This window comes from Octopus sinensis, linkage group LG29, assembly GCF_006345805.1.
Source record: "Octopus sinensis linkage group LG29, ASM634580v1, whole genome shotgun sequence".
NCBI lineage: Eukaryota > Metazoa > Mollusca > Cephalopoda > Octopoda > Octopodidae > Octopus > Octopus sinensis.
The window spans coordinates 4,273,412-4,298,367 of NC_043025.1; the positions used below are offsets into that span (position 1 = coordinate 4,273,412).

Here is a 24,956-nt window from a genome sequence, read left to right on the forward strand (position 1 = left end):
TACTTACCACACAGCCACTCCTGCGCCTATATACTGGAGGTTGACCTCAGAACACTGGACCTTTCGCACGTGATGATGAAGGACCAAGATACTTAGCACCTTGCTATACTCAAGAAGGCCCGTCTTCCACAGCAGAGGCATTGAGGTTGCTCCTGCTGGTAAAAAGGATTGGGCTGCAAGCGTCCTGTTCCATTGCCACATAAAAAGCACTCATGCAGGTGCTGCGTAGTGGGGCTTGTGCTGGTGTCAGGTTAAAAGCATCCCCCCCACACACACACTGTAAAGTGGTTGACATTAGAAAGGGCACCTGGCTGTGGAAACGAAGCCAAATCGGACTGGAACCAGGTACGGCTCTCCAGTTTGCCAGTTCTGGTTAAACCATCCAACCCATGCAAGCATACAAAATGGACATTAAAGCACTATATATATATCATCATCATCAGTTAGCGTCCGCTTTCCATGCTAGCATGGGTTGGACAGTTCAACTGGGGTCTGTGAAACTGGAAGGCTTCGTCAGGCCCAGTCAGATCTGGCAGTGTTTCTACAGCTGGATGCCCTTCCCAACGCCAACCACTCCGTGAGTGTAGTGGGTGATTTTTACGTGCCACCTGCACAGGTGCTAGACAGAGCTGGCAAACGGCCATGAACGGATGGTGCTTTTATGTGTCACCGGCACGGGGCCAGACAGAGCTGGCAAACGACCACGAACGGATGGTGCTTTTACGTGTCACCGGCACGGGGGCCAGGCGAGGCTGGCAACGGACACGAACGGATACACATTTTTTCTCTCCTTGTTTTTTCTGTGTCCCTTTCTGTAGAAGAGCGTAGGCTCGAAACGTAAAAGACTTTTTCTATTCCTGAGCGTTATACTAATACATCTGTTTGTTTTGTACACCACTTGTCTTCGTCTTGTTTTTTTCGTAAACTCTCCCAATATATATAATTAATAAAAGTCAGAATGCTGACTAGCACTGCTTATGCTAAAACGAGAGTTAAATTAACTCCAAGCTACTGATGAGAATTAAGATGGTCAAAATTTGAAATCATGACAGGGCTACATATGTAGGGGCTTACTTCCCATTCTCAGTCATTAAGGATTGTACTGTAGTGGCTTTGGACCTAATTTAATTCTTATTTCAGCATAGGCACAGGAGTGGCTGTGTGGTAAGTAGCTTGCTAACCAACCACATGGTTCCGGGTTCAGTCCCACTGCGTGGCATCTTGGGCAAGTGTCTTTTACTATAACCTCGGGCCGACCAAAGCCTTGTGAGTGGATTTGGTAGACGGAAACTGAAAGAAGCCTGTCGTATATATATATAATCCTATATTCTACCACAACCAACTCTTACCTTTCCTCGATGGACACTACTTCTCCTTTGGATTTTTTTTACCTCTAAGGACATCTAACCTCTGGCTGCACCTCTCCTACACAGATCAAAGTGACTTTGCTATAGATATATATATACTCTGTTGTGGAGGTGCAATGGCCCAGTGGTTAGGACAGCAGACTCGCAGTTGTAAGATCACGGTTTCGATTCCCAGACTGGGCATTGTGGATGTTTATTGAATGAAAACACTTAAAACTCCATGAGGCTCTGATAGGGGGTGGTGGCGAACCCTGCTGTACTCTTTCGCCACAACTTTCTCTCACTCTGTCTTACTGTTTCTGTTGTACTTGTATTTCAAAGGGCCAGCCATGTCTCACTCTGGGTCACGCTGAATCTCCCAGAGAACCACGTTAAGGGTACACATGTCTGTGGAGTACTCAGCCATTTGCACATTAATTTCATGAGCAGGCTGTTCAGTTGACTGGATCAACTGGAACCCTCATCGTCGTAACCAACGGAGTGCCGTAGTAATATACTCTGTGATTCAGTACAGTTTTGACACAAGACACCAATAACATCATCATCATCATCGTTTAGCATCCGCTTTCCATGCTAGCATGGGTTGGACGGTTCAACTGGGGTCTGGGAAGCCAGAAGGCTACACCAGGCCCAGTCTGATCAGGCAATGTTTCTACAGCTGGATGCCCTACTTAACGCCAACCACTCTGTGAGTGTAGTGGGTGCTTTTTACGTGCCACCAACACAGCTGCCAGATGGGGCTGGCAAACGGCCACGATCGGATGGTGCTTTTTATGTGCCACCTGCACAGAGACCAGACGAAGCTGGCAACGGCCACGATCGGATGGTGCTTTTTACGTGCCATTGGCACGGGGTCCAGGCAATGCTGGCAGCGACCATGATCGGATGGTGCTTTTTACGTGCCACCAGCACGGGTGCCAGGCGAGACTGGCAATGGCCACGATCGGATGGTGCTTTTTACGTGTCACCGGCACGGAGGCCTGTTGGGGCGGCGCTGGCAACGGCCACATTCGGATGGTTCGCTTACGTGCCACCAGCACTGGTATCACAGCTACAATTTCCATTGATGGTTAATCAAACAGGAAGGAAGAAATCCAAACAAAAGCATATTTTTATTAGTAAAGGGTAAAGACCCCCTTTGGTCATGAATGATCATGGGATTGCACCTAGAAAGTTACCCTCCTAGACACAAGTCCGGGCAAGGTTGTTTATGGAAGGCCAGCAGTCGCCCATGCATACCAGCCTCCCCTCTCCACGCCACCAGTGTTATCCAAGGGAAAGGCAAAGGTCGATACGGCTTGGCACCAGTGACGTCGCAACTCATTTCTACAGCTGAGTGAACTGGAGCAACGTGAAATAAAGTGCCTTGCTCGAGAACACAACACGCAGCCAGGTCCAGGATTCGAGCTCACAACCTCACGATTGTAAGCTCGACGCTCTAACCACTGAGCCATGCGCCTTCACTTTTTATTAGTAATTGGCAGAAATGACAGTGACTGATGGATTGTGTTTTTTGGCTCATTTGATAAGTGGCAATGAACAAAACTCTCGGAACTTGAGTCATCCTATAACCTCCGCAGATCAATAATAATCATGATGATGATTTCAAATTTCGGCACAAGGCCAGCAATTTTGGGGAAGCGGGTAAGTCGATTACATCGACCCCCAGTACGCAACTGGTACTTATTTTCTGGATCACGAAAGGATGACAGTCGGGTTTGAACACAGAACGTAAAGACGGACAAAATGCCACTAAACATTTTGCCAGGTATGCTAACGATTCTGCTAGCTGGACACCTTAAAAAAAAAAGATTCCTTTTCCTATAGGCAGAAAGCCTGAAATTTGAGGGGAGGGGGCTAGTCAATTTATATCGACCCTTAATATTCAACTAGTTCTTATTTCATCGACCCCCAACAGGACGAACAGCAAAGTCGACTTCGACGGAATTTGAACTCGGAACCTTCAAGACGGACAAAATGTCAATAAGCATCTGTCCGGCGTGCAAACGGTTCTGCCAATCTGTCACCTTATAAAGAATAACAATAATGCTTTTTGCCATAGGCACAAGGTTATTCGATCCCAGGGAAGCGATGGCTCAACTGGTTCTTATTTTATCGACTTCGGCGTAATTTGAACTTAGAACGTAAAGACAGACAAAATAACGCTAAGCATCTGTCCGGCGTGCCAACATTTCTGTCAGTTCGCTACCTTAATAATAATACTAACGAAAAGAATTCTTTCATATATATATATATGTGTGTGTGTGTGTGTGTATGTATATATATATATATATATATATATATATATATGGCAATCTTACGATATATATATGTGTGTGTATATATATATATATATATATATATATATATATATATATATATATGGCAATCTTACGATATATATATGTGTGTGTGTATATATATATATATATATATATATATATATATATATGGCAATCTTACGATATATATATATATATGTGTGTGTGTATATATATATATATATATATATATATATATATATATATATGGCAATCTTACGATATATATATATATATCACCGTGACTGACCAGGCTATCAGATGTTGCTACACATCGCTGGTCACAATGCGCTTCGCATTGCTTTAGCCTTCAAATGATGCCACCCCGCTGGCTAAGCGAGCAGGCCATATATATATATATATATATATATATATATATATATATATATATAGATATATATATATATATGCAGTTAAATACAGATATATTTTGTATAAATTTACACACACACATACACACGTATATATATATATATATATATATATATATATATATATATATATTATATATATATATATATATACATATATACACGCACACGCATATATACATACACACACCCACCCACAAACAAATGTAGTATGTGTCTTACCTCGTCCAGAAACTCCGTTACATCATAAACCTTGTTGTCAATGACCAGCCACAGCGATTTGCATGTTTTATGGTCCTTGACCTGCTCGAGTTTGTAAACCTTGACGTCCGTTTTGTCCCCTTCTTTCTTCTCGTCATTTCTATCATCGTCCAACTTACCACTTGCCTCCTCCGCAGACATACTCTCTCTCTCTATGTATATATGATATATATGTATATATATATATATATATATAATTGAAGTGTTGTGGTGTTTGTAGATGATGAAAGGGGCGGAGGGAATGAATGAATGTCTTTACTACACCAAGCTCAAACTGTCCTACGTATTTTTTTTTTGGCTAGTTTACTTCGATCTGCTTAAACTGGTTTTAGCTGTTTTCGCTGGTTGGTCGGTCGGTCGGTCGGTTGATTGACCCGAGTTGACTGACTGCTTTGGTTTCTTCCTTCAATCGAACTGATTGACGAGGATTCGGGGTGTGTGAAAGACGTCGGGGACACCGATTCGGCTTACACCGTGCAGCACTGACTCATGGGATAGCTTCACGGACGCGCTTGTGTGTGTGTGTATGCGTGCGTGCGTGCGCGTGTGTGTGTGTTGTCCCTGTGAGTGTGTTTCTGCGTTAGCGTGTATGTGTATGGCATCCTCATTGTGTGTGTGTGTGTCTGTGTGTGCGTTTGTCAGTCTGTGTGAGTGTGTGTATGTGTATGACATCCTCATTATGTGCTTGTGTGTGCGTTTGTCAGTCTGTGTGAGTATGTGTATGCGTATGACATCCTCATTGTGTGTGTATGTGTATGCGTTTGTCAGTCTGTGTGTGTATGTGTATGGCGTGCGTTTGTCAGTGTGTGTGTGTGTGTATGACTTCCCCATTATGTGAGTGTGTGTATGTGTATGATCCTCTGTGTGTTTGTCTCTACGTTTCTGTGTACGTGTGCTGTTTCTACTCTATGTGTTTGTGTATGTGTGTGTCTGTGTTTGTTTATATCTCTTTCTCGCCACGAGAACCTTGCTCTAAAGATAATAATTATTTCTATGTCAGTATAGGACTGATAATATTGATAACACGCACGCACGATTACACACACACACACACACACACACAGAGGCACATGCTCATACACACATACACATAGGTAGGTGGGGCACAATGAGGAATTTTTACTACATACTCTTTACTCTTTTACTTGTTTCAGTCATTTGCTGGAGCACCACCTTTAATCGAGCAAATCGACCCCGGGACTTTTTCTTTGTAAGCCCAGTACTTATTCTATCGGTCTCTTTTGCTGAACCGCTAAGTGACGGGGACATGAACACACCAGCACCGGTTGTCAAGCAATACTAGGGGGACAAACACAGACACACAAACACACACGCACATATATATATATATATATACATATAAACGGCGGGCTTCTTTCAGTTTCCGTCTACCAAATCCACTCACAAGGCTTTGGTCGGCCTGAGGCTATAGCAGAAGACACTTGCCCAAGGTGTCACGCAGTGGGACTGAACCCAAAATTTGTTTCAGTCATTTGCTGGAGCACCACCTTTAATCGAGCAACTCGACCCCGGGACTTATTCTTTTGTAAGCCCAGTACTTATTCTATCGGTCTCTTTCGCCGAACCGCTAAGTAACGGGGACGTAAACACACCAGCATCGGTTGTCAAGCAATGCTAGGGGGACAAACACAGACACACAAACATACATATATATACATATATACATATATACGATGGGCTTCTTTCAGTTTCCGTCTACCAAATCCACTCACATGGCTTTGGTCGGTCTGAGGCTATAGTAGAAGACACTTGCCCAAGGTGCCACGCAGTGGGACTGAACCCAAAGCCACGTGGTTGGTAAACAAGCTACTTACCACACAGCCACTCCTGCGCCTGTTTGACTTTGAGACAAAATATATTTCTTAACAGATGTTCACGACATAAAAACTATATCAGCTAAGCAAATGACCTTCTCTAAATACACTAAAACATTATGACATAATCTGATTACGATTTCACAAAAGTCATTGCCATTCTCTTTGAGCAACGTAAAGGACAAATTTGGCTGGGCAAAATGGGTAAGACGAGATAAGGCATATTTACCTCTTAAATTCTCCAGAAAACTGACTAATACACGTCGGTATCTATCCCTAGACATCAGAAATGTAAAGAAATAAATTAAAATATATTGGCCAAATGAAAGAGGCTCAGGGAAAATTGGCACATGATATGAAATTAATGAAAGTTGACTAGGAGTGGCTGTGTGGTAGAAAACAAAGTAATGAAAATGGAAAGGAGGGGCTGATGGGAGGGACTTCTGTCCTGCACGGAGGATCCTGATTGGCCTTCGCAGGTGGCTGCGCAGGTCCTATGGGATAGTGATCTGTGCAGGATCATAAATTCCTTCCCGGAGGACTCCTATAAATATATACCTATTTCTTTACTACCCACAAGGGGGCTAAACACAGAGGGGACAAACGAGGATGGACAAAGGGATTAAGTCGATTATATCGATCCCAGTGCGTAAGTGGTACTTATTTAATCGACCCCGGAAGGATGAAAGGCAAAGTCGACCTCGGTAGAATTTGAACTCAGAACGTAGCGGCAGACAAAATACCGGTAAGCATTTTGCCCGGCGTGCTAACGGTTCTGCCAACACACCGCCTTATAAATATATACCTGTGTGGTCCGGCCTGGAACCGGGTGCATGCTTCAATGAAGCAAGGATACTGGTCGGCCGGATAAGCTGAACGAGTCTAGAAAATGTGAAACGTGTGACTTTTTGTGTGTTTTTCTGAACATTGTGTTATTTAAGTAAGAGGTTTATTGCCTCATTGTGTTTTGGGGGGAAAAAGGGAAAAAGAACATTGTTTTAGAGAAGCGAAAGTCAGTGGGCGCTTTTCGTCTTCTCCCATCATCATCATTTTTGCATCACCATCATCCATACCATTAATGTCCATGTCCAGCCCGCAAAGCTTCCATCTGTCTAATGCCCTTGTGGCAAATTATATGAAATAAAGTAGCTTGCTTACCAACCACATGGTTCCGGGTTCAGTCTCACTGCGTGGCATCTTGAGCAAGTGTCTTCTACTACAGCCTCGGGCCAACTAAAGCCTTGTGAGTGGATTTGGTAGACGGAAACTGAAAGAAGCCCGTCGTATATATGTTAGCCACTACACACATTTTTTTTCTCTCCTTGTTTTTTCTGTGTCCCTTTCTGTAGAAGAGCATAGGCTTGAAACATAAAAGACTTTTTCTATTCCTGAGCGTTATACTAATAGAACTGTTTGTTTTGTATACCACCTGTCTTCATCTTTTGTTTTTTTTATAAACTCTCTCTCTCTCTCTCTCTCTCTATATATATATATATATATATATATATATATATATATATATATATATTATTTTATTTTATAGAAGGAGCTTCTACAGGACTAGAACTGTTTCATTCAAAAGAAATCATCAGGAAGCTAGGTGACAAGAATAGTTTTGGCCAAAACTATTCTTGTCACCTAGCTTCCTGATGATTTCATTTGAATGAAACAGTTCTAGTCCTGTAGAAGCTCCTTCTATAAAATAAATTAATTTACTCTGCTATGTATTGAGTACCTTATTTACTGTGGTTAACCCCGACTCAACCCGGGACCTACATATATATATATATATATATATATATAATATATATATATATATATATATATATATATATATTTATTTTATTTTATAGAAGGAGCTTCTACAGGACTAGAACTGTTTCTTCAAAAGAAATCATCAGGAAGCTAGGTGACAAGAATAGTTTTGGCCAAAACTATTCTTGTCACCTAGCTTCCTGATGATTCATTTGAATGAAACAGTTCTAGTCCTGTAGAAGCTCCTTCTATAAAATAAATTAATTTACTCTGCTATGTATTGAGTACCTTATTTACTGTGGTTAACCCCGACTCAACCCGGGACCTACATATATATATATATATATATTATATATATATATATATATATATGTGTGTGTGTGTGTGTGTGTGTGTGTGTGTGTGGTGTGTGTGTGTGTGAATTTTGTGTTTCTGTGTTTGTCCCCCTAGCTTCGTTTGACAACTGATGCTGGTGTATTTATGTCCCCGTCACTTAGTGGTTCAGCAAAAGAGACCGATAGAATAAGTACTGGGGTCGATGTGTGTGTGTTTGAGTGTTTAGCTTACTCGTGGACATGAAAGTCAGTTGCAAAATCACTGGTATATGAGACAAAATTAAAGAAATAACATTTTTTTATGTAAATTGTCAAACACAGACAAAACAGCTGAATTTCATTCGACATCCCACCGCTGCGATGAGCAATTGGCCATGCCAGCCTCGCCTGGCCTCCATGCCAGTGGCATGTAGAAAACACCATCCGAGCGTGGCCGTTCGCCAGCCTCATCTGGCACCTGTGTCACGGAGTGGTTGGCGTTAGGAAGGGCATCCAGCTGTAGAAACACTGCCAGATCTGACTGGCCTGGTGCAGCCTTCGGGCTTCCCAGACCCCAGTTGAACCGTTCAACCCATGCTAGCAGGGAAAGCGGATGTTAAACGATGATGATGATGATGATGATTCTACAGATTTCTAATGAATGATTGTCTATTTCTTCTTTAAAAAAAAGACAGTTATTCATAAACTGAACTATATTTATATACACACACACACATGTGCACATACATACACACACACACACACATACATTTATATGTATTTAGGAAGTTAAAAATTATGGCTGGTCATAGGGTGACCATTGATTTCATACCTATAAAGTACTTAGCAGTATAGGTGACTTGTTGGACTCAGATTGCTGAAGGCACATAACCTCTACTACAAATCCAGGAAGAAATATGTAATAGTCAATTGGTTTTGCAAATGAAAAATAATTGTCCACTTTGCAGATTGGATGGTGTTATCTCCCTTATATTGGTTCTGGATGTGGTGATATTTGAAGGAGCAGTGGCGGGCCTATTCAATGAATAAGGAATTCCGTGTCTGAAGTAAGAAACTTTGGATGAGGGCATTGAATTAATAATTCTTTCCTCGAGTTTAAAAAGGTCTCCAGGTCAAGTTGATTTATAAGGATTCTTGCCCTCTCTGCCAAGCAAAGCTTAAAATGTTTGCTCTCATTTACATAAGATCCCAGTTATTCAAGGAGCTTCCATTTAATCATGGATAGAGTCCCTTCTTCTTGTAAGCTCAATACATGACTAGTCAGGGATATGATGTATGAACTACTGATGATATATATATATGCTGAAATCCCCTTTGGTCATGAATGACCATGGGATTGCACCTAGAAAGTTACCCTCCCAGGCACAAGTCTGGGCAAGGTTGTTTATAGAAGACCAGCAGTCGCCCATGCATGACCAGTGTTATCCAGGGGATATGCAAAGGGGCTGATACAGCTTGGCATCTGTGATGTTACAACTCATTTCTACAGCTGAGTGAACTGGAGCAACGTGAAATAAAATCAGAAGGGGGTAGGGGCATGTTGTAGGCTTCTATGTATGTTTGTGCTAGTGGTTGTGTTGTTTTTGTTGATGTTGGTTGTTGACTGTTTGTGTGTGGTGTGTGCGGTATAGGGGATGGGGAATCAGTTTTTTATTTTTTTTTTGCTTTTCTGTTTCTTTAGTTCTTGCTGTTGTTGGTGGTGTTGGTATTTTCTCAAGTCGTAGTAGTAGTGTTGGTGTTGGCAGTGCTGTCTTTGGTGGACGCCTTTGTGCTGATTTCGTTGTTGTTGTTGGTGGTGGTGGTGGTACTGGCATTCATGTTTATGTTTATATTTGTTCTTTTTAAATTTCTCTCCTCCATCCTTCTTTCATTGACGTGTGGTGTGGGTAGTGGAGGAAAATCTAAGTTGATGTCTTTGGTGGCGGATGACCTTGCAGCATTAGTTTTGTTGTTGTTGTTGGTGTTGGTGGTGGTGGTAACAACGGTGTTCAAGCTGTCAGGTTCAGCAGCTAATGGTAGCGGCAGCGCCTCACTAGCGTTCAGCAAGATTTGTGTGCTGGCCACATGGTTTCCAGTTGCCATTTTCGAAATGAAAAATGGCTAAAATGAATCCATGAAAGCCTTTAAAAGTTTGGAAATTTCTCCCATACAGGGGCAAAATCTTTATATATAAAATTGAAGTTGTGTGTGTGAGACTCTGTCTCCTTCGATTTAGATTCCTAACTACTCCCACATTTTGCGGTGCAGTTTAACCAAAAGCAGGTATCTTATAATCCTCATTCATATCGAGCCCTTCTGGGTATTAGCGCACGTCTACGATGAGTCTACGATTTAAAAAAAATTTACCATCATTTTTCCACATTTTTAATGATTTTTGCTTGTGTTATATAAGGGAAGTAACTCTCTAGAAATGCTTATATAGTTATTTCCCTTACAAACCTGAGCAACGCCAGGTGATACTGTTAGTTCTATATAAATATTTCTCAAGTTTGGATGGTCTACCCTACGAGCTTTACTGTTGTATACCAGACTTGTTTGGAGACATGTTGGCAGTAAAACGGGAGCATCCCTGGTTCTGTGAGCTGAGGAGATATAATGCTGCTGAAGAAATTCAATTCAATTCAATTCAATTTTTATTGGCTCAAAAAGTAAAAGCAAGGCCATGTAGGGGGACAGGGAGTTATGTACAGGGAGGGTGGTCATACAAAGAGTTCAGGCCATTTCTAATTAAGAGAGACTTTGAACCAAGCGGTCGTCAGCATCTTCACTATCTCGTCCGGCAGCTTATTCCACGGATCCGCAATCTGGACGGAGAAAGCCACTCTCCTTTGATTGAGATGAAATCGTCGTAGATAGAGCTTTTCGGAGTGACCCCACAGCCAACGCTCTGGAGCAGGAGTGAAGAACAAGGGCGACGTAATAGATAACTTTAGGCCCATCACTCTGCTCAAAGCAGACTTGAAAATTTTGGCCAAGAAGTTGGTGCTTGTCGTCAAGAAACTGGTTGACAAGGCGTAAACGTGTGCCATGCTGGGTTGGAGCATCCATGGCAACCTCCATCTGATGCGCTACATCATAGACAGGATAGTTAAGGAACCTGGCATGGGTGGGGCCCTGATCAATTTGGATCAATCCAAAGCTTTTGATAGGGTAGACCTTCGATACTTGGAGACTGTCCTCATAGTGGCTGGTTTTGGTCCCGTTTTCTGTGGCTGGATAGCTGCTTTGTACAGAGGCATTCATTCAGTCATTTGGGATCTTTTCGTTTTGAAGGCCAGATTTTCCTAGTTAAGTAAACAATTTCAAACTTCGTATACTGGTAGAATGTGTCAAAAGAAAACATTATTGTAAACAAAATTGTAATTCGTAACTTAAACGTAGTTTAATTTTAAGAATTTTAGCAATTTTAACAATTTTGTTTTGAATTTTGTTTACAATAATGTTTTCTTTTGACACATTCTACCAGTATACGAAGTTTCAAATTTTTTAGTGAACAAGGAAAATCTGGCCTTCAAAAAGAAAAGATCCGTAATTTGTGTAAATGGACATCTATCGAGACATTTTGACATTGCATGTCTGTCTGAGGTGTCCCCTCTCATCGCTTCTACACATATTGACTCTCGATCCACAACTGCAGAAGCTGGCGACACTGAGGAGCATCCTGTGAGAATTGGGATGTGGGACGAGCATGACTGCATATGCGGACAACGTCACTGTCGTAGTGTCCAGCCAGAAGCACACTGAGATGGTCAGCGAGACACTGAAAGACTACAAAGTGGTAAGAGGAGCAAAAATCAACCACGACAAGTCAGTGGGTTTGCAGCTCAGCACCTGAAGAAGCAAGCCCATGCCGTCCACCAGCACCTCTATTGTGGGACGCTGGTCCAGTCGAGTTGTTCAGGGTCTGGTTTGGTCTGGACCTCCAAACGGAGAAGAACTGCGTGGCATCTTGGGCAAGTGTCTTCTGTTATAACCCCGGGCCGACCAATGCCTTGTGAGTGGATTTGGTAGACGGAAACTGAAAGAAGCCTGTTGTATATATGTATATATAAATATATATATATATGCAGGAGTGACTGTGTGGTATGTAGCTTGCTTACCAACCACATGGTTCCGGGTTCAGTCCCACTGCGTGGCATCTTGGGCAAGTGTCTTCTGCTATAGCCCCGGGCCGACCAATGCCTTGTGAGTGGATTTGGTAGACGGAAACTGAAAGAAGCCTGTCGTATATATGTATATATATATATATATATGTATGTGTGTGTATGTGTTTGTCCCCCTAGCATTGCTTGACAACCGATGCTGGTGTGTTGACGTCTCCGTTACTTAGCGGTTCGGCAAAAAGAGACCGATAGAATAAGTACTGGGCTTACAAAAGAATAAGTCCCGGGGTCGAGTTGCTCGACTAAAGGCGGTGCTCCAGCATGGCCGCAGACAAATGGCTGAAACAAGTAAAAGAGAGTAAAGAGTAAATTAAAAAATAGCATGTACTGGGGTCGATTCATTCAAAGCTCATTTCATTAAGGAATTGCTCCAGCATTGCCATAGTCAAATGATTGAAATAGACCCGGACTGGCCAGATATTTATTTTGGTACTGTTATATAATGGTTGGAGCTTTTCAGTTTGAACGGCAGTTTTTAACATAATTTCCACATAACTAAACACTTTTAAACTTCGTATACTGGTAGAATGTGTTTATAAAACATTTTTTTCTCTTGGCTTTATTGAGGAAATTCTATAGTTTGTAAGATATTTGTTGTTGTTTTTTCTTCAATTTCTGCAATTTCAACCAATCAATGACGTCTAATTGAGGTGAAAACATTATGTGCCGTATGAATATGTCCCTCGTTTAAGAAACAGATTGGGTTTGACACCATCAAGAGTGAATCCGGAATGGACATAGCCAATCTGAAAGAGGCGGCCCAGGATAGAACTGACTGGAGGACACTGATCGAACGAGTGACCGAGAGTCGACTTCGACTGAGCGGTTAGATCGAGAGAGATAGCAGATGTTGGGACGCTTGGCTAGTCTACCAGGTTAAGGGGTGGACAGCCCTCGTAAAGCCAGATGGACTTGACCATCACGTGATGAGCCGAGGCAAAATATGTATAACTAAAAGTAAAAGAACAAACAATTCTTCTGTTGCAAATCGTTTAGGCGCCAAAACGTGCCGTTAGGAACAGTAACTCTCGAGGTGCGATCTCTGAATTATCGCCCTTGCATTGAAAATCGTCTTTTATCTTTTGCTTCAGTTACAACCGCCACCATTGCCCAAGAATATTTTCTACTCTAGGCACAAGGCCCGAAATTTTAGGGGAAGTGGGGGGACTGTTGATTAGGTCGACTCCAGTACGCAACTGGTACTTTATTTATCGACCCCGAAAGGATGAAAGGTATGGTCGACCTCGGCGGAATTTGAACTCAGAACGTAGCAGCAGACGAAATACCTATTTCTTTACTACCCACAAGGGGCCAAAACACAGAGGAGGACAAACAAGGACAGATAAAAGGATTAAGTCGATTACATCGACTCCAGTGCGTAACTGGTACTTAATTTATCGACCCTGAAAGGATGAAAGGCAAAGTCGACCTCAGTGGAATTTGAACTCAGAACACAGACGAAATACCTATTTCTTTACCACCCACAAGGGGCTAAACACAGAGGAGACAAACAAACGGATTAAGTCGATTATATCGATCCCAGTGCGTAACTGGTACTTAATTTATCGACCCCGAAAGGATGAAAGGCAAAGTTGACCTTGGCGGAATTTGAACTCAGAACATACAGACAGACGAAATACCTATTTCTTTATTACCCACAAGGGGCTAAACACAGAGGAGACAAACAAGGACAGACATAGGTATTAAGTCGATTACATCGACCCCAGTGCGTAACTGGTACTTAATTTATCGACCCCGAAAGGATGAAAGGCAAAGTCGACCTCGGCGGAATTTGAACTCAGAACGTAACGGCTGACGAAATACGGCTTCGCATTTCGCCCGACGTGCTAACGGTTCTGCCAGCTCGCCGCCTTCAGACAGACGAAATACCTCTAAGCATTTTGCCCGGCGTGCTAACGTTTCTGCCAGCTCGCTGCCTTACCATTGCCCAAGAATGACAGACGGCAAACACACACACACCGCACACACATCTTTTACCTTATCTTTTTTTTTAGCTTCAGTCATCATTCTGTGGCCACTCTGGAGCATCGCTTTGAAGAATCAACCTCATTACTTATTATTATTATTATTATTATTATTATTATTATTGTTGTTCTTGTTGTTGTTATTTTATGCCTGGTACTTATTCAATCTCTGCCAAAGTGTTAAGAGGCGGGAACGTAAACGCACCAATGCCGGTTGCCATGCAGTTCCCAGTTGTTGTCAGGATTTTGTGGATTATGATATCTATGGAGTGAATTTCCTCCCAACTTTGTAACGAAGGACTGTAAGTTACCAAATGTAACGAAATGATGCGTTGCTAAACGTAGACACAGGTTTGTTGTCCCACGTCGGAGTCGCTAAGTGTAGCAGGTTGAAATGAGAAGTCGGGTCACCGAATGTAACAGGTTTTGTTACTATTCAGATTGCAAACCCACAGCCTTCAAAGTGTGATGTAGTGGTCTTGTATCCAAGAGAGGCTATGCTTCGTGTCAATTCTACTGTCTTCTTCAAGCTTCCATGCAACATACCCATACAGAGTCTTTTTTATATATATTTTTGTATACTGAGTGCTTTCCATCCAAGTCTTCTCTGAGGTAAGAGAGCCCAGCTGTTTTGGGGTTGTATAGAAGACCATCAGGAAGAGAGTGCTTCATGAGAAGCTCACTGCCAACTCATACAACATTGCTCACTTCACTTTCCAGCACTGCATTTATATATTTACTTTTGCTGCTGTTGTTTAGCAGGTGCTGCCTGGGTGATACCATACAGCATTCGAAGGCTGTCTGGACTGATCTCAGGCCTCTACGACCTTCATTTCTTCTGAGGTAGAGCCTGTCAACATCACTGTTTCTGTGGAAGTTCCCAGATGTTGTCAGGATTTTGCAGGTTTTGATAGACCTTGCTCTAATTGCTGAGTCACTATCAGAACTAGAGGAGAAGTTTCAGGTGTGAAAGCAAGGATTATAATCGAAGGGCCTTAGAGTCAACTTAGCTAAAACCAAAGCCTTAATAAGTAGGAAGGCAGGCAAACCACAAATCCCTTCAGGAAGATGGCCCTGCTCGATCTGTAAGATGTAGCTAGTGTAAGCTATGGACACATAAGAGGTGCAGCAATATCAAAGGAAGTCTAACTGGGAACATAGTTTTTGTATGTGGCAGATGCTCAGGAGCAATAAACACTGAAAATGCGCAGAGAACAACTTCTGCCACATTCCAGGGAGAAACATTATAAGTAGTTGACAGCTTCTGTAACCTAGGTGACCAAGTCAGTAGCTGGGGTGGATGCTCTGAAAGTGTAGCTGCTAGAATAAGAATAGCCTGGTCAAAGTTCAGAGAGCTCCTACCTCTACTAGTGACAAAGGGCCTCTAGCTCAGAGTAAAAGGTAGACTGTATGACGCATGTGTATGAACAGCCATGCTACATGGCAGTGAAACATGGGCTGTGACTGCTGAGGACATGCATAAGCTTGCAAGAAATGAAGCCAGTATGCTCCAATGGATGTGTAATGTCAGTGTGTATACACGACAGAGTGTAAGTGCCCTAAGAGAAAAGTTGGACCTAAGAAGCATCAGATGTGGTGTGCAAGAGAGACGACTGCACTGGTATGGTCATGTGGTGCGAATGGATGAGAACAGCTGTGTGAAAAAGTGTCACACCCTAGCGGTTGAGGGAACCTGTGGAATAGGTAGCCCCAGGAAGACCTGGGATGAGGTGGTGAAGCACGACCTTAGAAAATTAGACCTCACCGAGGCAATGACTAGTGACTGAGACCTTTGGAAATATCCTGTGCTTGAGAAGATCGAGCAAGCCAAGTGAGACCATAAACCAGCCCACATATGCGTACCTTTTCCTTCTTTAGACACTAAACTCTGCTTGCAAAGACCTGTTGAAGCAAGTGAGATCACAATCAAATTCGCTGATGTGGCCAATAACAGCACCGCCTGACTGGCCCTTGTGCTGGTGGCATGTAAAAGCACCCACTACACTCTCGGAGGTGTTGGAGTTAGGAAGGGCATCCAGCTGTAAAAACTCTGCCAGATCAGATTGGAGCTTGGTGCAGCCATCTGGTTCGCCAGTCCTCAGTCAAACCGTCCAACTCATGCCAGCATAGAAAGCAGACATTAAACAATGATAATGATACATGTGTGTGAGTGAATGTGTATATATATATATATATGTGTGAATGTATGTATGTATGTATATGTGTGTAAATTGGTCTATTAGTCCTTTAATGTCAGGAGGGTCACTTAGCTATTCAGTAAATTGAGGTCAATAATACAAATACCAGCTTGAAATAAGTACAGGAATTTAAATCCGATCAACTAAAACCCTTGAGAGTAGAGGCCCATTGTGGTTGCTGTCCAATGACTAAAACCGGTAAAACAAATTACAAAAACAAAAATCCAGAACATTATCCACAAGAAAATAGATAAATAAATATAGATTTGGATCTTTGACCTTTCTTTTATTTATTTAAATCGGATCTCCAAATAATTTCAGATGTGCACAGCTTTTGATTGGCATCATTTTTCACAAACAAGTTGGCGTTGGATTTTCAATCTTTCTGATCATCTTATTCAGACAATATTAAATCACAGTTCGTTTTGTGATCTGATCTTTTATTACCTGGTGGTAGAACTAGATGGTTAAGTTTTACCTGGAAAAGTCTCAACTCATATCTCTAAGTAATTTTATTCAAATTTTTTTGAAAGTCCGCACATATCCATAGAAACATCCCACATTTTCTGGGCCAAAGTTTTATTCTTAGCACATGCAGACATATTCTTTGAAATCTCAACATTTTCGAAATAACAGCCACTGACCTTCTCCAAACTTGGATCAACAGCCATGTATACAACAGTTAACGCTGCATTCTTGGATGTACGACCAATTATTGAGGATGCCCAACCTAAGCAGCGGAAATATGCTTTTAGAATCATGGAGGTGCTATGAACATACCATATACCAGTAAAAGTATAACCAGGATTCATGCTATTGGCTGTTACATTGTCTGCAGATAGCTTCTCAGCCAGTACATTTGTTTGCCAGATCTGAGCAAGTTTACTAAGATGATAGTTTTTCAAGTTGGGATATTTAACGCCAGTTGTGGACGATGAATTATTTGGTTGAAAAGAAATGTTTGATTCTATTATGTAAGCATGCAACAAAGAGCTTACATTAATTATGCGGCTTGGAGCAGATTTCTTGAGCAAATCCAAAAGCAGGTAGGTCAGAAGGAATGGCCCTGTGAAGTTGACGCCAAAAATTATATCATATCCTTGTTTTGTTGTCTTCCTCAGGTCTGTGCTAAGACCTGCATTGTTGATCAGGACATCCAGTTGTTTTTCTGTATCTATAATCTATAACGGAAACAAAAAAATGGTTAAACCATAAATTATAAGGAAGTACAGATAGCATTACAACTTTTATTATTATCATTATTAATGTGGAAGCCATTTAAGAAACACAAAAGCCGTTCGATTCACTTCAACATTTAAGTTTAATTTGTCAAAATATTTTCGTCACGGTCTTAAAGCGACGAAAATATTTTGACAAATTAAACTTGAATGTTGAAGTGAATCGAACGGCTTTTGTGTGTTTCTTAAATGGCTTATAAACACCTTCCACGCTGCAATTGTTTTCGTTTCAGCACACGATCTCAGATCAAGTCACTTGCTATGCAAGTACATCTCCATTATTAATGTATCGTATCTAAATAGAGCGTTCGTTAGGTGAGTGGATAGGGGTAGAATATGTTTTCTTTTATTCTTTTACTTCAGACACTTGACTGTGGCCATGCTGGAGTACAACCTTTACTCGAACAAATCAACAACAGGACTTATTATTTATAAGCTTAGTGCTTATTCTACCATTCTCTTTTGCCAAACCACTAAGTTACAGGGATGTAAACACACCAACACACCATCAAGCGATGGTGAGGGAACAAACACAGACACACAAATACATAGATATACATGACAACCAGTCGTTGGTGTGTGTATATATATATGTATATCACCGTGACTGACCAGGCTATCAGATGTTGCTACACATCGCTGGTCACAATGCGCTTCGCATTGTTTTAGCCTTCAAATGACACCATCCCACTGGCTAAGCGAGCAGGCCAACAGAGGAAAGAGTGAAAGTTGTGGCGAAAGAGTACAGCAGGGAACACCACCACCACCCCCTGCCGGAGCCTCATGGAGCTTTAGGTGTTTCCACTCAATAAACACTCACAACACCCGGTCTGGGAATCGAAACCACGATCCTACGACCGCGAGTCTGCTGCTCTAACCACAGGGCCATTGCGCCTCCAAATATATGCATGTATATATGTATGTGCATGGGCATATATATATATATATATATATATATATATATATATATATATATGCATGTATATATATTATATATTATATAATATATATATACATATGCATGTATATATATATATATATATGCCTATATATATATATGCATGTATATATATATATATATATATATATAATATATATATATATATGCCTATATATATATATGCATACATATATATATGTATATATATATATATATATGCCTATATATATATGCATGTATATATATATATATATATATAAATGCATGTATGTATATATATATATAAATGCATGTATATATATATATAAATGCATGTATATATATATATAATATATATATATATATATATATATATATATATATATATATTATATATATATATATATATATATATATATATATATATATATATGCATACATATATATATGTATAGAGTGGAGGTGCGCTTCGGGAGTGAGGAGGAAGCAAAAAGCAATCCACTGTACCTTTAAGAACTGCAAAGTGAGCACTCCTGCCTACCTATTGCGGAAAACGTGCCGCAAGAGTGAGAATAGGGTTTTGTGTTGTACGTCTTTGTAACGTCCCCTCTTTTCTAGGCTATATGCTGGTAATAAAGATAAAAGGACGTTGGTGTTGCCTTTGCGCTCTCTGAGTGCTCTTGTTACTATTATTATTATTATTATTATTATTATTATTAAGGCGGTGAGAATCTTTGACATGACGAACTAAATTCTTAGTAGAATTTCTTCTGGCTTTGCATTCTGGGTTCAATTCCTACTGAGTCTGACTTTGACTTTCAACCTTTTCGGTGTCAATAAAAGAAGTACATGTTGAGAACATGTAATTGACTACTCCTTACCCTGAAAATTGCTGGCCCTTCTGAGCGCTGGGGCTCATGCACTCGTCTAGCAAAGCTTGCCGCAGACAGTGATGGATACAAAAGAGGAGAACAAACGATTCTTAAAGAACCGCATTGGCATGGAGGAGTTTGGGAGAAATCGCCAAAGTCAAAAGACACTTGGGACAAGTGGACAGATTGAAACGAGGAGAATTGTAGAATGAAAGCAAAAGAATAAAATAGGAAACAATATGTGTAATAAAAGATACAGAATATAAAAAAAAACCACGCAAAATCCCCGTCAAAACAGAGAAATTTCAATTTAGGCGGGCAACTTATCCTCGACCCCGTCGGACTGTTTTCTCCCGTGTACTTGAAAATCACCCATTGTGCCCCGCCCGCCTTCGTTCACCGAGAAGAGACCCACTTGTTAAATCAATTGGAAACTAGGCTAGCCATTGTTCGTCGTTCCATTTAAAACAAATCCAGTAGTTTGCCTTCCCCACTATAACCTGAATATCATTCATTATTGCTTTTGTTTTATGTTAATCTAGCGGCAACACACTCCTTGTACGTTAACCAGAGTTACCTCCACTTATTCTTCTTGTGATATGGACCGTATATACCCGACTATAAAACGTCCCCGCCCACAAAATGCACCCCCGACTTACAAGGTTCAAATCGGGAATTTTATCGTTGGCCCGACTATAAGTCACAGAAACTTTTTTGATGTTGGAGGCAAGGTTCGATTAGGAATCGAACCAACATAGTTGCTGCTTGGCAACCGAGCTTTCAGTAAGCTGAACATGATTTACAGCAACCGTTATCCTATGAAGTCCATGCATTTTAGAAACCGTTGTTTAAAATGTAAAATTTTATCCTCTTTCAAACGCCAATCCCTGACCATTTTTCTGAGACCCCAAATTCTCTTTCTGCAGCTCGATTCGAATGAGACTTCGCGTATTCATCAACTTTCAGCTTGAAAGTGATATCATACGAAATCTCTTTTCTCTTCTTGTTACCAAATAACAGTGCGTCGAATTAAAAGACAGGTACAATACAAAAACAAACAAGCATTAAACTAACTTTGCAAAAATTAATTGTTTCTTTCATACTAACAGAAGTAAAGAAATATATAAAGAAATATCTGGAGATTATCTTCCGTGTACTTCTTGGCTTCGGAATTAGTGATTTGCGTTTTTTCGGTTTTTCCAAGTGTCGAAAGTTCAGAGGTGGCTTGTACCTAGAAAATATCTGTAGATTTTTTTTTCTAGGATGCACTTATAATTCGCACCCCAAAAATTTAGGTGAAATTTTCAGGGGAAAAAATGCGACTTATAGCCGAGTATATACGGCAGGTGAGTACAGAATGAAGAAAGCAAACATGAAGAGGGGGAAACAAGTGCTATACAACAAAACTTACCTCTTTTGCACATTTTCGGACACTGTCCAGGTCAGATAGATCCAAATGGACAATACTGACCATTTTTCGATCAACACCAGTTGAAGAAAGTATTTCGTCGACTGCTGCCTTCGTCTTCGTTAAGTTACGGCATGCTAAGATGACTCTGGCTCCTCGCGAGAGAAGATGTTCAGCCGCTGCCTTTCCGATCCCCGAAGAAGCACCTGTAATTAGTACGGTTTTACCATCCATCCTAGCTTGGCTGTCGTATTTTAATGTTTTACAATGGTATATTACGCATGACAATAAATAAGCACCCAATGCCACGCCTGCTAGTGATAATATATATATAATCATGATCGTTTAATTTTTTCGTTTTATTTTTCTATCTCACGCAATTGAACTGTACGTCTTGCAAAAGTATGGCATACTAAAGATAAAAAGTATGGGATACCCGCTTTGTTTGGCAATGGAGGCTTCCTATTGGCTAAAATTACATCAGCATACAACACTATAAACTTATATATATATATTAATAAATAAAACATATGCATATATATATACATATATGTACTACCTACCTCTACATGTATATATACACGCATATATGAGTACAGGACACCAAAAAAACGTCGAACACAATGAGAAACGAAAACATAGACACACACACACACACACACACACATATATATATATATATAGGAGGTGCACTCGCATACCAAGTGATTTGATCTGAGATCGTTTGCTGGAACGAAAACAATTGCTCCGGGGAAGGTGTTTGTAAGCCAATTAATAAACACACAAAAGCCGTTCGATTCACTTCAACATTTAAGTTTAACACCTTCCACGCTGCAATTGTATATATATATATATATATATATATATATATATATATATATATATATACAAAATGAGAAAATGGAGAAATATATCTAAATCATTCATCAACTATCAGATAATACCGAATCATATACTTTATTAAAACACTACACAAGAGCATTAAGATTAGCCATTAATACAGTACAATAATTACAATCAATATAATGAGATATAACTAAATAAATATAACAAGATATAAAAATACATATTCATTATAACTGACAGCTGTTTCGGCCATGCAGATAGGTATGTCTCATTTAACCTATATTAGCCATATATTGCAGGTATAAATGAGACTTTAACAAAATTATCTTACGGCCTCTTCGGAGATTCTAATGTAAGTATGAGTACATACCCAAAAATCATTTACATATAAATATAAATATGAGTGCATATATACTCATATCCTTATATGGAGGGTTGAATTTACAACCCCTATCTCATTTTATATATATATATATATATATATATATATATATATATATATATATATATATATATATATATATTAGAAGGTTTGGAACTGATGTACAGGTATTATATATTAGAAGAAATGAGGTACTCAGAAATTCGGATGGTTTTATATTTACAGATATTTATTTGTATGTTACATGTTTTTATACATCATATATCGTATATCATATATTAACGCTTTCGTCCACTCTAGTGGAGTTGTCAAATTGAACTTTTGCAGGAATGTTGTCTCTTTTTATAGTATTATTGAGTGTGTAGGGGTGGAGAAAGATATAAGATAGTACAAGATGGTGAGGAATGAGGAGAAAGTGAGAGAGAGCGCGCGCGTGTGTGTTTGTATCTGAAAGAGTGTTAAAGAAAAAGAGAAGGAATGGAAGAAGGAGAGAAAGAAGAAAAAATCCGTTGATATCTTTGCAGCTGGTCAGTCTTTCAATAGTAAATGGTTCTTGGATTTTAGAAATGGCAAACCCAGCTGGTCACTCCAAGGTGGGAAAAATGTCACTTTCCAAAAAATTGCCTGGATTTCTTTTTATCATTGAGAGAGAGAGAGAGAGAAGAGAGAGAGAGAGAAAGAGAGTGTGTGTGTGTGTGTGTGTGTGTGTGCAGATTTGTATGTTTTACTTTATGTATGTATTCTTATGCATATAGTTGCATATCTACACGCACTCATATATATTTAAATGATAAACTTCTGCAAAGTTTTACAGAGTTTTACAGTTCCAGTGATGGGTTGGATCTGTAGTCCTCGAATTAGCTTTCTCTTTTCCAGTTTTGAGAAGCCTAATTTCTCAAGATTGGTACTTAGTGTGTTCCATATCCCAGGGCCCCAATGATTACGGGTATAAAGCTAAAAAAAGGCGTCGAGCTGGCAGAATCGTTAGCACGCCGGGCGAAATGCGTGGCCGTATTTCGTCTGCCGTTACGTTCTGAGTTCAAATTCCGCCGGGGTCGACTTTGCCTTTCATCCTTTCGGGGTCGATTAAATAAGTACCAGTTACGCACTGGGGTCGATATAATCGACTTAATCCGTTTGTCTGTCCTTGTTTGTCCCCTCTGTGTTTAGCCCCTTGTGGGTAGTAAAGAAATAGGTATTTCTTCTGCCACTACGTTCTGAGTTCAAATACCGCCGAGGTCGACTTTGCCTTTCATCCTTTCGGGGTCGATTAAATAAGTACCAGTTACGCACTGGGGTCGATGTAATCAACTTAATCCGTTTGTCTGTCCTTGTTTGTCCTCTCTGTGTTTAGCCCCTTGTGGGTAGTAAAGAAATAGGTATTTCTTCTGCCACTACGTTCTGAGTTCAAATACCGCCGAGGTCGACTTTGCCTTTCATCCTTTCGGGGTCGATTAAATAAGTACCAGTTACGCACTGGGGTCGATGTAATCAACTTAATCCGTTTGTCTGTCCTTGTTTGTCCTCTCTGTGTTTAGCCCCTTGTGGGTAGTAAAGAAATAGGTATAAAGCTAAATTTGTAATCTGGATAGATTGACTGTAGATTCCTCGATAGTTCACCATAGATATTCTCTTTTTCACTGATCTTCAGCTTTATGTTAACATCCACTGAGCAGCCAATTTCCACAATTGTGCACAGTTTCTCTATCCCAAATCATTATATTGTGCTTACATTTTATTGAGGTCTTCTGTGGGATATTGCACCAGTACTCCTTTTTATTATGAGTGGCTATGGCTTCTACCATACTGTGGATTCTTATTTCTTTGTTCCAGGGATTATCCTTTCGATGGATTTCATTAAGAGTGTCCTAGCTGCAATATCATGTCCCATTGGTAGATAATACGTTGATAAGGGGACAATACTCTGAAATTAGTTTGTAGATGCCAGACCGGCAAAGGGAAGCGGCCGACCCTTGGCGATAACTATTTATATATATATATATATATACAATGCAGCACGGACTTTGTCAGTGAACAGGTCGCGGATTTTAGCGACGAAAATATTTTGACAAATTAAACTTAAATGTTGGAGTGAATCGAACGGCTTTTGTGTGTTTCTTAAATGGCTTATAAACCCCCTCCACGCTGCAATTGTTTTCGTTTCAGCACACGATCTCAGATCAAATTACTTGCTATGCGAGTACATCTCCGTAATATATATATATATATATATATATATATATATATATATATAAATATATATATATAAATATATATATATATAAATAGTTATCGCCAAGGGTCGGCCGCTTCCCTTTGTGTGGTAAGTAGCTTGTCTACCAACCGCATGGTTCCAGGTTCAGTCCCACTGAGTGGCACCTTGGGTAAGTGTCTTCTACTATAGCCTCGGGCCGACCAAAGCCTTGTGAGTGGATTTGGTAGACGGAAACTGAAAGAAGCCCGTCATATATATGTATATTTATATATGTGTATGCGTATGCGTGTGTGTGTTTGTGTGTCTGTGTTTGTCACCTAGCATTGCTTGACAACCGATGCTGGTGTGTTTATGTCCCCGTCACTTAGCGGTTCGGCAAAAAGGGACCGATAAAATAAGTACTGGGCTTATAAAAGAATAAGTCCCGGGGTCGAGTTGCTCGATTAAAGGCGGTGCTCCAGCATGGCCGCAGTCAAATGATGAAA

General features: G+C 40.4%; 2 protein-coding genes across 2 annotated transcripts in view; both read right to left on the reverse strand.

The window, feature by feature from the left end:
• The window catches only part of LOC115225991 (cytochrome b5), a 36,511-nt gene extending 28,827 nt beyond the window's left edge, over nt 1-7,684 (reverse strand). The window contains exons 1-2 of the mRNA XM_029796964.2: nt 7,632-7,684; nt 4,282-4,474 (exon numbers count right to left, since the gene is read on the reverse strand). Coding sequence (XP_029652824.1) covers nt 4,282-4,461 — 180 coding nt within the window. The 5' untranslated portion in view covers nt 4,462-4,474; nt 7,632-7,684. The remainder of the gene's footprint in view (nt 1-4,281; nt 4,475-7,631) is intronic.
• Nucleotides 7,685-16,985: 9,301 nt separating this feature from the next.
• On the reverse strand, nt 16,986-21,468 carry LOC115225992 (retinol dehydrogenase 11-like). Its single transcript, XM_029796966.2, has 2 exons — nt 21,032-21,468; nt 16,986-17,772 (listed from the first exon to the last, which is right to left on the reverse strand). The coding sequence occupies exons 1-2, from the start codon at nt 21,365-21,367 to the stop codon at nt 17,104-17,106; spliced, it is 1,005 nt and encodes a 334-aa protein (XP_029652826.2). The 5' UTR covers nt 21,368-21,468; the 3' UTR covers nt 16,986-17,103.
• Nucleotides 21,469-24,956: the final 3,488 nt, after the last annotated feature.

Bases quoted from the DNA above. Each gene is read 5' to 3' on its own strand.
- LOC115225992 (XM_029796966.2), bottom strand. From the start codon at position 21,367: ATGATTATATATATATTATCACTAGCAGGCGTGGCATTGGGTGCTTAT. The intron at 17,773-21,031 runs GTAAGTTTTGTT...TTTCCGTTATAG, and splicing joins TCCGAAAATGTGCAAAAGAG to ATTATAGATACAGAAAAACA.